The 15,476-nt window shown below is 37.8% G+C and overlaps 1 protein-coding gene and 1 long non-coding RNA gene across 2 annotated transcripts; one reads left to right on the top strand and one right to left on the bottom strand.

The window, feature by feature from the left end:
- The first annotated feature begins 204 nt into the window (after window positions 1-204).
- On the top strand, window positions 205-4,076 carry LOC145086476 (hydroxyproline O-arabinosyltransferase NOD3-like). The gene is made up of 9 exons (XM_079024237.1): window positions 205-387; window positions 915-1,400; window positions 2,153-2,220; window positions 2,295-2,496; window positions 3,006-3,103; window positions 3,205-3,274; window positions 3,404-3,475; window positions 3,562-3,675; window positions 3,846-4,076. Exons 2-9 carry the CDS (start codon window positions 999-1,001, stop codon window positions 3,912-3,914), a joined length of 1,095 nt encoding a protein of 364 aa, XP_078880363.1. The 5' UTR covers window positions 205-387; window positions 915-998; the 3' UTR covers window positions 3,915-4,076.
- A 731-nt stretch (window positions 4,077-4,807) lies between these two features.
- On the bottom strand, window positions 4,808-6,680 carry LOC145086475 (uncharacterized). The gene is made up of 5 exons (XR_013700463.1): window positions 6,452-6,680; window positions 6,189-6,383; window positions 5,997-6,093; window positions 5,146-5,269; window positions 4,808-5,036 (listed from the first exon to the last, which is right to left on the bottom strand). It is a non-coding gene; the product is annotated as an uncharacterized LOC145086475 (long non-coding RNA).
- Window positions 6,681-15,476: the final 8,796 nt, after the last annotated feature.

The raw sequence follows: 15,476 nt of genomic DNA, 5'->3' as shown, positions 1-15,476 counted from the left end.
ATTGTTTAAGATGATGTCATAAGGTTTTTCTTTTAATAATATTTAAAGATGATTTTTAATATTATGAAAATAAAAAAATAAACTTATTTATTTATTAAAATAGAATTTTTTTTAACAAAAATAAAATAAAATAATGGCAGTGTTTTTTTTACACGTATAAAATTTTGGCTGCAAGGCGAATAATAAGTTCTAGTTAACACTTAAGCAAAAGTGGGGCATACTATACAATACTGTCCTTGTCTCTCTCGCCTCTCCATAGTTCAGAACCCAAAAAAGGCAAACCTGTAAATCGTACGAACAAGTTCGATTCCGGCATCTTCGATACCTTCACAAGTCTTCCATCTCTGCCTAAGAATCTATGCAACCGTATCGTCGCCTCTACTTCTGGTATGATTCCCCCTATTTTACTACATATTCTAGGTTTCCTTAGATTTTGTTCATGATCAAGCTTTGTCAATGTTGTGTTCGCCTTTGAAATCTAATGTCATCATATCTCTTTGTTCTCTGTCTCGCGTTTTTACGTTTTTGCAGTCAGCATTTGATTTTTTTTTTCAGTTCCAATTAAACAGATCTGTTCGTTACTCCATCATTTTCAGAAATATGATATTTAAGGTGAAAAATACTCTATAAGTTTTGGAGAAAATCTCATTATATAACCTAAAACCATCTCAAATAGTATAGATACAGCAACATTGTTGCTGAAACTACTCTTCACCCGTTAAACCCTAACTTTTTATATATGTGCAATCATTTACAAAAGCGTGGCATCATTTTCTCAAATAGTTTTTAGACATCATCATTCTGACAAAACCTAATGGCCATTCTATTTCTTCTAATCAATGATAATTTGTATATCACAGAATCCCAGTTTCCACATTTACACCCCATTTACATTCGTAAATTATATTTTCCAGATTTTGCAGAAAAACTTATAATTCTGGAGAGAATCATGTTTGTGGTTGGGTCAAAGAATTTGGGATCTCAAATTAGCATGCTTGATGTTTATTAGAAAGAACAACATGGGTCGAGCATCTACACCTCTCTTGATTCTAATAGCTCTTGGTTTCTTCTTTGGTACCTATAATTTGGTGACTCTGGTAATTCACCATACAAGTGATTCCCTGAAATTAGGGGACAATGGTTCAGAGTGGTTTCATGATGCCATTAGAAGCATGACAGAAAAAAAGAATTTAAAATACCATGTTGCCCTTACAGCTACAGATGCACCTTATAGCAAATGGCAGTGTAGGATTATGTATTATTGGTATAAAAAGGTGAAGGACTTACCTGGATCAGATATGGGAGGTTTCACTAGGGTTTTGCATTCGGGAAGCTCTGATAATTTGATGGAGGAGATTCCAACTTTTGTGGTTGATCCTCTTCCTGATGGGCTTGATCGGGTGAGTCATCTTTTTTTCTTTTTTTTATAAAACAAAGGTTTATTAAAGGGCTTAATGGAAGAAATAGCAATGTACTTATGTTTGTTTGATTATTATAGTATCCTACATTGTAGTTTGAAAAATCTGCCCAATTATAGCAATGAATATTGGTTTGTATTTGGATGACATTGCTATAATTCGATAGGGTTTTCAAAGTACCTTAATAAGAAAAAAGTTGGAAGTAGAGTGATGTAATACAAAGAAATGAAAGTAGGATGCTATAATAAACAAATAGTGATCTTTTTACATCATCTCCTTCACATAATGATCTATCATACTAAGATGCTATTTCCTGACAATGGAATTAAATGGGAACATGACTTAATCGGTTAAGTTATATTTGTATGTTTCTTTCTGACTTAATGAAAAGAGAACGATTTAACATCATACTTTCATTTCTTTCAATCACAACAGTTTGCTTTCAATGTTTTCTTATTAAGGCATTATACATTTACAATTCATCCAATTATAGCATTGCACTTTCGATCTTTTTCTTATTAGGGCAATTCACCTTTGAAAAATCATCCAATTTGTATTAGTGAAAGCTGCTTTATATTTTAATGACATTGCTATACTTGGTAGTTTTTTTTTTTTTAAGTACAATGCTGTAACATTAAAGAAAATGAAAGTATGATATTACAATAAACAAATCAACAAAAGTTGGTTGCTATTTCTTGCATTTGAGTGAATGATATGATAATTGTTATTTGCAGGGTTACGTTGTGTTAAACAGACCTTGGGCTTTTGTGCAATGGTTAGAAAGAGCAACAATCGAGGAAGAGTGAGTTTTGTAATATTTAATGACTGGAAATTAAATTTGAGTGGATTTTAAAAAAATAGAGCATTCTATTACAGATACATTCTAATGGCAGAACCTGATCACATATTTGTAAACCCTTTGCCAAATTTGGCACGTGGAGAGCATCCAGCTGGATTCCCATTTTTTTACATAAAACCAGCTGAAAATGAGAAAGTCATGAGGAAATTTTATCCAATGGAGAAAGGTCCTATCACAAATATTGATCCAATTGGCAATTCTCCAGTCATTATTAGCAAGGTAAATCCTTATTTACTTCAATGCAAAAACCTTTTGTTTTGTTTTTGTCTCATGAACTGAAGGAATACATACAACTTTTTTCATTTTGTTAATTTTCATTTATGGGTTGTTTTTTTTTTCCATCATGGAATGAGAAATTGCAATATAACTCATTCTCTCTTATGTAATCTTTAATAACTTTTCTGGTCATGCTTTTAGTCCCTGGGGTATCTAAGTTAACAAGCCAGGTGTTCATTTTTTTTGAAAATGACCATTATGTCCTTGTCTTCCTCAAAACCCCTAATTTTCTTTCTTTCAGATTTAATTGATTTTTTTTTTGTTAGTATGACTTTTAAAGAAGTAAAAGAAAGAAAATTAGGGTTCTTGAAGGAAGGATAAGGAATCTAAGAAGACAAGGGCATAATGGTCATTATCAAGACATAAATCAATGAAAGTAACTAGAATGGGGTATTTGTTGCATTAACCAAGCTTTTTGATTTGTGTACTTACATGTTGAAGTTGTTATTCAGCATGTTTTGGAGAAAATTGCCCCCACATGGATGAATATTTCATTGAGAATGAAAGATGACCTGGAGACTGATAAAGCCTTTGGGTGGGTACTGGAAATGTAAGTCTGTCTTGTTATGTTATTATGTATGTTTGATAAAAATTAAAAAAAAAAATGAAATTTTTTTATTGGTTTGAATTTTGTATGGATGAAATAAATAGGTATGCCTATGCAGTGGCTTCTGCATTGCACAATGTCCGGCATATTCTTCGTAAAGACTTGATGTTGCAGGTTTGTTGCATTATTCAATCTTCAATTAATCAATAGGGAAATCTCATGCGTATTTTAAGTTGATTCCTATTATTCTATTTTGAAATAGGAAGAAATGACTATTTTAATTTTATTTGTTGGATTTTTCAGCCTCCATGGGACGGAGAAGTTGGAAAGAAGTTCATTATCCATTACACGTATGGTTGTGATTACAACATGAAGGTAAATCTACTTTCACATATATTCTATCAAATAATCACAAATCACAAACCAAATAGGTAATTTTTTTTTTTACTACAACACTACAGGGAGAGTTAACTTATGGGAAGATTGGGGAATGGCGTTTTGACAAAAGGTCATATCTTCGTGACCCTCCACCCAGAAACCTCCCTTTGCCTCCTCCAGGAGTTCCTCAAAGTGTCGTATGTCTTCTAAAAACTGTCCTTCGTTTCAATCTCTTAATTTGCATTCCTTCTATTCCATCCAAGTAATTTTTAATCACACAAAAAATTCCCTTATTTTAATTAAATTTCAATTTATTCCCATTCCTATAATAATCCAGGCAATCAAACATGATATGATATTTTTGCAGGTAAGACTAGTGAAGATGGTGAACGAAGCCTCCGCTAACATTCCTGGATGGGACAAATTAAATAGTTGAGATGTCAGATAGATAATTATTAATTAGCAGATCTGCATATCCTACTTTTGGTGCATTCATACACCTACGTATATATCACATCACATCACATCACAGATAAGATAACCTACTTTAGAATCCGCAAATTTTAAGGCTTCTTTATGCTACAACATATTTTTGGCACCCATGATCTGATATGATATGATTAAACAACCAACTCGTAGAATTTTATTTTCAATAACACAAAATTTGCAAAATGTCTCACTTAAAGACACTGGAACAAAAAAAAGATTCTAAAGTGTGTATAGAATAGATTATAGAAGACATTAACAATTAACCTCCTCATTCTCATTCTCATTATTGAATAGACCGAGTCAAAATGGTGGTATCTTGGATTACTCATGTGGCATGTGGGTTGGAAGGGGTGGGAGAGATGGAAACAACTACATTGAACCTAAACTTCATCCATTTTGCTTTGCTTTTTGGAAGGGTAACAGGCAAGAACTTGGGCATCATTGGGAATTGTTGAAATTTTAGAAACATCTTTCTCAGTCAAACGGTTGATGCATTTCCTAACACCTTGTTTTGATGAAGATACATGGTCCATTATTCAAGAGAAATTAAATATCCTCTTTACTTTTATAGTTTTGTTCCTATTTATGTTCTACCTATCTATGTGAAATAATGACAAGTGTCGTAAAATATTACGGATATTGACTTGGATATATGTCACAATGTTTGGCGACAAACATTTCTATGCCAGCCGAAGTGCACCAACCAATCCAACATTGGTTCAACATTGGTCTCAAAGCATAATGGTGTACTTCATGTTTTAAAGTTGCACTAACCATTAACTTAATATGACAACAAATAAAATAAATAATAAATAAATAATAATTAATATATCATATCATTTAACCAATATTTATCCAAAAATGAGATAGGGGCAGAATAATTTATACATATATTTAATCAATTGATGATTGAATTTGAAGGAAAAGACAAAATCTGTTTTGTATTCATTTACCAATCCTTGTGGAAGCTAACCTCATACATTAAATTATTGACTTTGTCAAACATTTTTGACCCCTGCATGCATGCATATGGATCTTGATCGCATACCCGTGAAACATAATCATCCACCTGTCAATCAATGAAAATACTACATCTGTCAATAGATTTTAATAACTTTTTATTATAATGAAGTATACAATGAATTAAAGCACAAGAACAATAAACAACAGATAAGTACCCAAAACAGCGGTCACTTCCTTTTAACAGGAAGTCCTTCACTTTGAGATGTCAAATTTGCAATAATGCAGGTGACGCCTTTCTTGTGTGATTGCGGCATTTGAGAATTGAGATGCATTTCTCTACTATAAACAAATTTCAGAAATAAATCATAACCACTTTATGACAGAAATGTTAAGAAAGATATTAAATGGAAGAAGTATTTACATAAACAATTTATAACATTTTGTTGAAAATGCTTGTTTTCATATATTTTTAAATCCCAGTAAAGGTACCTTGTTTTCTAAATTCTAATAGAGAGAACTCCCATAGAGTTATGAAACCTTATGATTATCTTGTTAGTTGTTGATAATCGGCTTGAATATAAAGAATGATTACAGAGAAGTAAATAAGCAGAATAATTTAATTGCAATCATGTATAATACGATTCCCTATTTTTATTTATAAATTAAAACAATTGACCTAATATTTATTTTGACTAAAAAATACACTAACATCAGAAGGTAAATAGGCAGATATTTTGGTTCAAGCATTTTGTCAAACAATTATTATGCATTTCCCTTTGCCACATTATCTTCTTTTATGAGACCAACAACTCCATCATCCACGATTCTCTAAACACAGTTGCTATGTGTTCTTCAATCACAAACATATTCCAATTCCTCATAATTATGATTATTTTATTAAACACTACAATTAATACCTGTTTTTATGTAACTACCAGATTTTGCTACTCTTTGATTTCTTATCGGCTAAATTACAGCAACATTTGAGTAGTACGTTGAAAGAGAAAACAGAGATGGAGCAAAAGAATTATAAAGATTCATTATAGATGCCAATAAGATGACCTACTTCTGAACAAAAGTGGAACTCCTTTTCCATGTATTACCAAGTGCTTGCCAAGCTCCTGATCAAAGTTCACCACAAAAGTGTCAATAGCCTTTACGCCCTATAGGATAAAAAATCAGAGATTTAGATTTAGAATAAAATGAAAACGGGAAACCATTGATAATACAAGTTATTAAACTATCATTTAAAAGTTGCCTGGCCAAGGATTTTGTTTTCAGTGGCTTCCACAAGCCTTTCAAGAGCAGCCTTGCGCTTCTTATCATCTTCACTTTCTTGATCTTTATCAAATACTTCTTGATGATCTTGATCCTCTTTTTAGAATTCTGAGACTTGAAGCTCGTTTTGCAACTCAGAGATACTATTTGCAATTGTCTTAATAACCTTAGCAGCCTGTGAGCACAAAATTGTGATAAGAAAGAAATTTAAGCATAGTAAAAAAACAAAAAAAAAAAAAAAACCTTGATCGTTGACCAAAACAAAAACCTAGATCGGGCAAGGGTGAGTGAGAGTGAAAGTGAGATAGTAAAACCCTAATTCTATTTTCACATTTCTTTCTCCATTTGATTTTTCCCGAGACATAGTACAAAACTTTTCGATTTTTTTTTCTACAATCATAATACTACTAAAATTTCTCTTAACACTCTTATTATGAAATCTTGTGTCCGTCTATATTAGCACTGCCCAATCCATCGCAAACCTTTCGCAAAAGATGGGTTGGTCCATTGTTTTTAAATTGTAAAAGAAAAAAATTGTTATTTGTTTATATGTTTAGAAACCAAACAAAAAATAAACAAACATACCCCTCTCTCTCTCTCTCTCTCTCTCTCTCTCTCTCTCTCTCTCTCTCTATATATATATATATATATATATATATATATATATATATATGTTTATTTTTTTAGAAACCAAACAAAAAATGAACAAACATACCCTTATATAATGCTCATACTAGGTTATAGCTCGTGGAAATCACGGATAACAAAGAAAAATAATACTATTGATCATTAAAAATAGTAACAAAACATCAAATATTTATAAATTTTATTAAACTAATAAGATATAATTTATAAATTTGAATAGTGTATAAAAAAGACAATCACTCATGCAAATGATATTAATATATGAAAAATAAATATATACAGAAGTGTAATAAAAATAAATAAACATAACACAATAAATTAAAAAAAAATTAACTAACAATTGTTTATAAATTTCTAAAACTTCTTTATACACAACATTGAAAGTTTTGTTTGTAAGGTTACAATCATTATCTAAAATTAACTATTTTAATCAATTTTCACTTTGAACTCTAGATAAAACAACATACATTTGCCATGAAAAAACAGGATCTTTGAGATACAAACGACATGTGTTGCAAAAATTATTCTTTTATTAAAATACATAAATGCTTAAAAACCATGAAACATATTTGAATTAAAATTAATAGCAAGATATTCGAATTAAACTTAATAGCAAGATATTCGAATTAAACTTAATAGCAAGAAAATTGGGAATATTGATCCGTTCTAAATTAAAAATCGATGGTTAATCTTTATGCTTGTGTAACGCCCCGATTTTCAGGTATTGAGTTATGTTGAATCTTTTTGGTCTTTGGGTCTACTCAACGAGTTGGTTGCCCTAGTCGTCGAGTAGCAGCGGGTTGGTCCACGTGTTTTAGTGATCTACTCGCCGAGTCCAAGAAGGGACTCGACGAGTAGGAGCTGGCAGATGAAACCCTAAATCCTAGGGTTTTGCACCCTATTTAAAGAAGCACAAGCCTCTTTTGGCCTCTCTACAGTCCATTGAGAGTCCAGAAAGGCCCTAACTCGAGTGTGTATGTATTCTTTGGAGGTTTAAGCTTGGAGGGAAGTTTTGGTGAAGGAATCACTTGGGAAGCAAGCTAGTTGAAGCAAGAGTTTGAGGGTTTCAAGTTATGCATCAGAAAGGGCTATCTTGATGGTATTAGATCGTTTTTCCCTTGGCTCATTTTCTCCTAAACCCTTTTGTTCACGAGTTTAGGAAAGGGTTCTTGTGTTTAAGCCAAGATCTGAAGTTGTAACTTCAGATCTGGACTCCCCTTGGCTTCTAGATTCATGAAGCCATTAGCCTTGTCTAGTATGAGCCTTCACCCAAGTATGTGACTTTATTGCAAGCTTAATTGTGCCATTTTAGGGTCTTAAAGCCTTGCATGCACGTAAAGTTTGTAACTTTACGTGATAAGCATGCCTAAGGAAGTTGGATTTGCAATTTGGGGCCTTGGCATGGCTTAAAAAGTTTCTGCATGGTTAAAGGGCTGAAGGGACTCGGCGAGTCGCATAGTCAACTCGGCGAGTCATATGAAGATAAGCATTGAACTCGATGAGTTGGATGAAAAACTCGGCGAGTCTGATGAAGATTACCGTAGACCTGACGAGTTGGATGAACAACTCGGCGAGTCGGTTAATGTTTCCCCAAATTGATGAATGCGTGTGAACCTGTCGAGTTGCAAGAAGGAAACTCGACGAGTGGCCTTAGGGTTCGATCACGAACCTTAGGAACTCGACGAGTCACTCCGGAAACTCGGCAAGTGAACGAGTATCTTGAGGAACTCGGTGAGTAGCCGAGGGTACCTAATGAGTAAGGGTCAACATGGACTGTTGACCTTGACTGTTGACTTTGACTTGGACCAAGGGTTGACTAGTTGACTTATGGGGTACCTTGAAGAGTTGGGAACTTACGAGTATGGTTATACTATGATAATAGGTGGTGGAGTTTGTGGCAGTGATCCGAGAGTTGGAGTTTATTTACCGAGTCGAAATTTGCAAGGTGAGTTATCCTCACTATACTATGGGTCTAAGGCACCAAGGTCGGCCCATTGAATATGTTATCCTAGTAGTGTTAGTATGTTGAGTGTGAAGTTAATGTTACATGCTCAATGGTTATGCCAGTTAGGTATATCTGTAGGACTACCTGTGTTATATGATTATTTGCATGCTCAGTGGTTATGCCAGTTAGGTAGATCTGTATGACTACCTGTGTTATATGATTATCTGCATGCTCAGTGGTTATGCTATATGTTGATATGTTATGTGGGATGGATTGAGGTGGGACTGCTCCGTGCGCTAACCAACAGATCGGGGAGCATTCCAGTTACGAGCTAAGGGAGACTTGTACTGTGGGCTCGATGGCAAGCCAAATGTGAGTTGTGGGCCCGAAAGGCAGTCCAGACTCACATTATGGGCCCAGTGGGTAATCCAGTCTGTAAAGTTATGGACCCGCTGCATTCTGTTCAGTTGTTATGTTATGATGTTGTTGACATGGTTATGTGGACTATATGTGTATGGGTATTTTGGGGGAACTCACTAAGCTTTCGGGCTTACAGTTTCAGTTTATTGTTTCAGGTACTTTAGGAGATCGGGGCAAGGCAATGGCGTGATCGTACAACTCCTCACTTTTTATGAATTTGTTTCTAGGATACTCTAATATGATACACTTTGAAAACAAGTTTGTAATGTTTAATGGATTTGAAATGTTTTAAGGCTTGAATTTTTATGGGTGTTACAAGTTGGTATCAGAGCCTTCGTTTGAGTGAATTGGAGGAACATTCATGTGAATCTAGTCTCAAATCAAGGAAAGATTTTCAAAATGGTTTTAAATTGTTTTCAAAATAAGTAAAGGAGGATGCAAGGTGTACGATCAGCGTGAGCTAGTAAATAGATCCCAAAATACCATACAACTATTTGATTATGTGATATGTTAAAACAACATGCTAGTACTAGGCTATGGATCTTCAAGAGTTACATGATAGAATTGCCTGATTACATGATGCCTGCTAGCCTAGGGTTTTCCTTATATGAGATTGACATCATTACTGTAGTTACTTGTTTATGCATCACGGTTGTATATAATCAAGATCTTATAGCCTGAGAATGTTTAATTCGACCTTAGGGTAGGATCGGATATTTGAAAGTCTATAGGGTCCAGCGTTATGTATGGCTAGCATACACTAGCACTGCAGGGTTGATGGAAGTTTCAGGGATGGGTGGGTAGTGAGAGGTCGTGAGGCCAGTCGTGCGATAGTTTAACATTCCTTTAGGAGTGAGGGTTGGGCGCCAGCTATGATATGTATGTTGTTAGGGTGTTGTGGTGATACTTGAGACAAATATGGGTAGGTGTGATAGGTAGTATGGGCCCGTACTACTGAAAGCACAGGACCCATATGCGTAGCAAGGAAGTCACAACCCCTAGGGTTTAGTCGGGAGTTGGTCCCCTATTGTTATGCGACCCTCTGATATCTGTTGTTGTGTTTTCAGCATGGTGATGACGAGACGTTTTGTGACTGCATCCGGGTCAGGATCATGATCAGGGACGGAGGCCAGGAGGTGCCGGTAGCACCTGATCCTGTCGTACAGATGGGGACGGATGAGCTAGACGCTAGGATTCGAGAGGTCCTGCATGATGAGGTTGCCACTTTGTTCCGAGCGCAGCTACCGTAGATGTTTGGGTCTATTAAGACCGTTATGGTTGAGTATAACTACCGCAGTAGCTGCATCAGCTGTAACAACGTCGGGAGGAGGTGGAGTTGGACGGGGTTTCTAATACCAGGACTTCGATAACATGAAGCCCCCGACATTTGATGGTACTCAGGATGAGATTAGAGCTATGAGGTGGTTATCGGACGTAGAGGGCTATTTCTTCACGTGTTCATGTCTTACTGACCAGAAGGTCAGATGTGCCATGAACCTACTGAGGCTAGGGGCCAAGGATTGGTGGATACTGACGACCAGATTGTACACTGATGATTAGAGAGTTGTTGTTACTTGGGAGCAGTTCAGGGAGATGTTCCGCGCCTGCCATGTTCCATGGGTGGAGCGGGAGCGGTTGGCTCAGGAGTTTTTGAGTTTGAGACAGGATGGAGAGTTGGTGATGGAGATCACCCGTATGTTCACAGAGAGGGCGATGTTCTGCCCAGATTTTGCTTCCGAGCAGGCACATATGACTTGTTATCTGAGCATGCTCAAGGCTGACATCCGTCAGTTTGTGTCTACCCAGCGATGTGATACTTTGTTGGAGTTGCAAGAGGCCGCTAGGCGGCGTGAGTTGGAGATCGAGTTGCAGTTGAAGGAGCAGCGTCCGGCCCCGACACAGTCTCAACCGGCACCGAAGCGGTCTAAGACCGCTGATTCTAGGACTGGGGGTCAGCAGAGCCGCACGTGTAGGAAGTGCGGCAGGAGTCATTCTGGAGTGTGTCGGGCAGGTAGCGGATGCCATAGGTGTGGCAAGGAGGGGCATTATGCGAAGGATTTTATCCAGGGCGCCTCGGTTTCGGGTATGAGGTTATGCTACCACTGCGATCAGGTTGGCCATGTGAAGTCCAACTACCCATTGCTAGCCACCAAGTCGGCGCAGGTTCCAGCGCCAGCTACCTTGAGGATCGCTGATGGGAGGCTTGTTAAGGTCGAGCCCCCGAAGGCTCAGGGGCGTGCTTTCCAGCTTACGGCAGAGGAGACCAGAGCAGCACTGGATGTGGTTGCTGGTATGTTTCTCTCCTTTACCTCTTTTATTATATCTTTGTTATGCTTATATCTGGTACATGTGCTTACGTACATTTTTAGTGAGCTCCTTGCCTGCTTTGGTATTATTTGACTCAGGGGCGATTCGGTCTTTCGTCTCTTAGACGTTTAGTAGGGGGTTTGGCATGCCAGTTGACGAGCTAGAGTGTCCGTTGCGAGTTTCTATCGCCAACAAACATGGAGTTTTTGCTTCTTCGGTCTGCTGTGGATGCCGGTTGGAGATCTTCGGAGTGATCTTTCTGATAGATTTGATTCTGATTCCCATGGGGGAAGTATGCGTGATTGTGGGTATGGATTGGCTTACTTGTTTCAGTGCCATGATAGATTACGAGGGCCAGAGAGTGGTAGTTCGAACCCCAAGTGGGGGAGAACTGATTGTATATGGCGAGGGCACCAGAGTGGGGTCAGGGTTCTGTTTAGCCACCAGAGCTCGGCAGTATATTCAGCACGGATGTGCAGGTTACTTAGCGTACGTGGTGGATACGCGGGCTGGGGACCAGACTTCAGTTTCAGAGGTTCCATTGGTGAGGGAGTATGCCGACGTGTTTCCGGAGGAGTTGTCAGGGATACCTCCGGAGAGGCAGGTCAAGTTCCGGATCGACTTGGTGTCGGGTGCGGCTCCTACTGCCAAGGCATTGTACCGTTTGGCGCCACCCAAGATGCAGGAGTTGTCTTCACAGCTGCAGGAATTGTTGGGCAAGCAGTTCATTCGACCTAGCAGTCCTCCATGGGGAGCATCGATCCTCTTCGTCAGGAAGAAGGATGGCTCGCACCGGATATGCATTGATTATAGAGAGTTGAACAAGTTGACGGTGAAGAACCGTTACCCACTCCCGAGGATAGATGATCTCTTTGATCAGTTTCAGGGGGCATCTTGGTTCTCCAAGATAGATTTGAGGTCGGGGTATCATCAGGTCCGGGTCAGAAAGGAGGACATGGAGAAGACCGTGTTTCGGACTCGTTATGGTCATTACGAGTTCGTGGTGATGCCGTTTGGGCTCACCAACGCGCCGTCAGTGTTTATGGACCTGATGAATCGAGTCTGCAGACCGATGCTGGATCGCTCGGTCATCGTGTTTATATATGATATCTTGGTGTATTCCAAGACTCGAGAGCAGCACGATGAGCACCCCAGGGAGCTGTTGGAGGTTCTGTGTAACACCCATAGATCAGGGCTAGTCAATTTGAGACGATAAGCATCAAAAATTACTTTTTGATGGAAGATTATTTAGAAGGATTAATCTTAACTAAGTTTTAGTATATGTCACAAGGCTTCCGTGCATATAAAGAACGCCGAAATCCGAGTTATAACGAAGAAGTTATGACCTGTTGAAGTTTCGCGACAGAACCGACACGGCACAGCGTAACGTAAATAGTGAATTTACGTTAGAGCAATATTTGGCCTTAGCGATCTAAATGAAAGTCATAGATTACGTTAAACCGAAAGCGTGCATGAAAAGAACGCCCAAATCTGATTTCGTATGAGGAAGTTATGATTTTTCGAAGTTTCGGCTTAGCAGTGTACAGCTCGAAATTCAAATATGAGATCGAGCGATATTTAGCCGAAACAATCTAAACGAAAATTGAAGATCTCTTCGATAGTAAATGGTAAAAAGACAGACAAAAACGGAATTCGGATGAAGAAGTTATGAATTTATAACAGAGTTTTCCTGTCTCGGCCTACTAAAAATAATATATTAATATTAAAGTCAAAATTAGCCGACGAAGTCTAAATGAAAGTTGTAGATCTTGTTTTTACCCACACGTGGATATAAAGAACGTCGAAAATGAAGTTTGTATGCAAAAGTTATGAATTTTTGAAGTTCGGGGCGCGAAACCCCAAAACTATCAGAACTCACGAGGTGAGCATTAATGACTCACGAGGTGAACAGATGATGGACGTCTTCCAGGGCAAGTGGCCATGACGAACGCAATGACGTATCGAGCTCACGAGGTGAATATTAGAAACTCACGAGGTGAATATTAGAAATTCACGAGGTGAACCCAGAAAATTCACCCTATAAATAGAATTCAAGGGGCAGCCGAGTTTGGTTGCTCATCTCTTACTCTCTACTCCCGATACTCTCTCTAAGCCCTATTTTAACCCCCCGAAGCCCCGGTATCATCCCGAGACCCGAAGCGAGTCCCGAAGCACTGAAGATCCCGAGAAGAAAAGAGTTTATGAGCCGAAGCTCTGCTTGCGAGAAGCCCGGTGTGTGAAGATCTTCCAGATCTACGGAAGAATACTACTTCTGCAAGCCGTAATGTTGTCCGATCATCTTCTGATCAAGTGAGTGTGTGGTCACTTTCATCTTACACATAGATATGAAGTATTTTATAAAATACGTGCTATGTGTATAATATAAAGTTGTTTATATGTGTGGGTGTATAGTCCCTTTCATAAACACGAGTATAATACAAGTATTGTTTGAATGTATTTAGTATATTTTTGGGTGAGTGTGTAGTTACTTTCTTCTAACACATAAATACGAAGTATTTGCTATGAAATATGTGCTATGTGTTTATATATTATTTGTCTATTTGAGATGGGCATGGAATTGAAGTTTTATATAGGTTTTAAATGAGTTAAACTGTATATATGTATTTTATCGCTACAAATATGTTGGGTAGAACATGGGTAGACGAAATAGTTAGTGTGTGATGAAGGATGAGTTTGAGGATGAGACGAAAGATAAACCTCGGTAGCTATGGATTTAGTATTGTAAAGATAAGCCTCGGTAGCTATGGATTTAGTACTGTATATAGATGAACCTTGGTAGCTATGGATTTGATACCGTATAGAAGAACGCTGGTAGCTATGGATTTAGTACTGTTAGATAGACGATGATAGCTATGGACTTAGTACCTGTTAGATAAACGTTGGTAGCTATGGACTTAGTACCTACACTGGTAGCTATGGATTTAGTACCCGATAAATGAACCATAGCAGCTATGGAATTAGTGCTTTAGGAAAGAACCTTGACAGCTATTGTCTTAGTGCCTAATAAAGAAACCTGGAAGCTATTGTCTTAGTGCCTATTATGGAGTGAACGAATAGATGACTCTTAGGGTAGACCGTTAAGAGTAAGGAAGATAATGGGGATGGGTAATTGGAATGATCGTTTGATGATTGAATATATAAGATATAATATTGTGGGTTGAAACCCCTATATGCTCACCAGGCTCCCAAGCCTGACCCACTCAGTTTTCTTTGCATTACAGGTAATGGCACAAGAGTATAAGTTGGTGGACTTGACGAGAGATTTTGGATTATAGATCAGTAGTTATAAATAACTGTTGCAAGGTCTATTTTATATTGTTTATGCTTTTGGTCTGTATCGGAACATGGCATCCCAAGATTTTGTTATTTAATAAAAATACATTTCTTTAAAGAAATGCTTTGATAAATTCTTATCATATGTTTTTTTGGGAACAAATTTCGCAACTGTTTTCTATAAACGATTACTCTGATTTTAAAAACAAAGCATAAACAAATCGGTCTTTTCTGGCCGTGAAATTGAGGATGTCACATTTTGAGACGAGAACGACTGTATGCCAAGTTTTCGAAGTGCGAGTTTTGGTTACGAGAGCTCCAGTTCTTTGGGCACCTCGTTAACCAGGATGCGATTTTGGTCAACCCGGCCAAAATCGAGGCAGTTATGCAATGGGAGGTTCCGAAATCTCCCTCAGATATCAGGAGTTTTCTGGGATTGGCAGTGTACTACTGGAGATTCATTCGGGATTTCTCCAAGATAGCAGTACCCCTCACTCGTCTGACGAGGAAGGGGGCGGATTTCCGGTGGGGTTCCGAGCAGCAGAGGGCGTTTGAGACCCTCCGTCAGCGGTTGTGTGAGGCTCCAGTTTTGACACTACCGAAGGGAGTTAACGATTTTGTGATGTTTTGTGATGCCTCCATCACAGGTTTAGGAGC

The sequence above is a fragment of the Lactuca serriola genome, chromosome 2 (assembly GCF_051521515.1).
Source record: "Lactuca serriola cultivar US96UC23 chromosome 2, Lser_US96UC23_V15, whole genome shotgun sequence".
NCBI lineage: Eukaryota > Viridiplantae > Streptophyta > Magnoliopsida > Asterales > Asteraceae > Lactuca > Lactuca serriola.
This window is presented reverse-complemented; position numbering and strand designations above follow the sequence as displayed.

Bases quoted from the DNA above. Each gene is read 5' to 3' on its own strand.
- LOC145086476 (XM_079024237.1), top strand. From the start codon at position 999: ATGTTTATTAGAAAGAACAACATGGGTCGAGCATCTACACCTCTCTTG. The intron at 3,275-3,403 runs GTTTGTTGCATT...TGGATTTTTCAG, and splicing joins GTAAAGACTTGATGTTGCAG to CCTCCATGGGACGGAGAAGT. The intron at 3,676-3,845 runs GTATGTCTTCTA...ATATTTTTGCAG, and splicing joins CAGGAGTTCCTCAAAGTGTC to GTAAGACTAGTGAAGATGGT.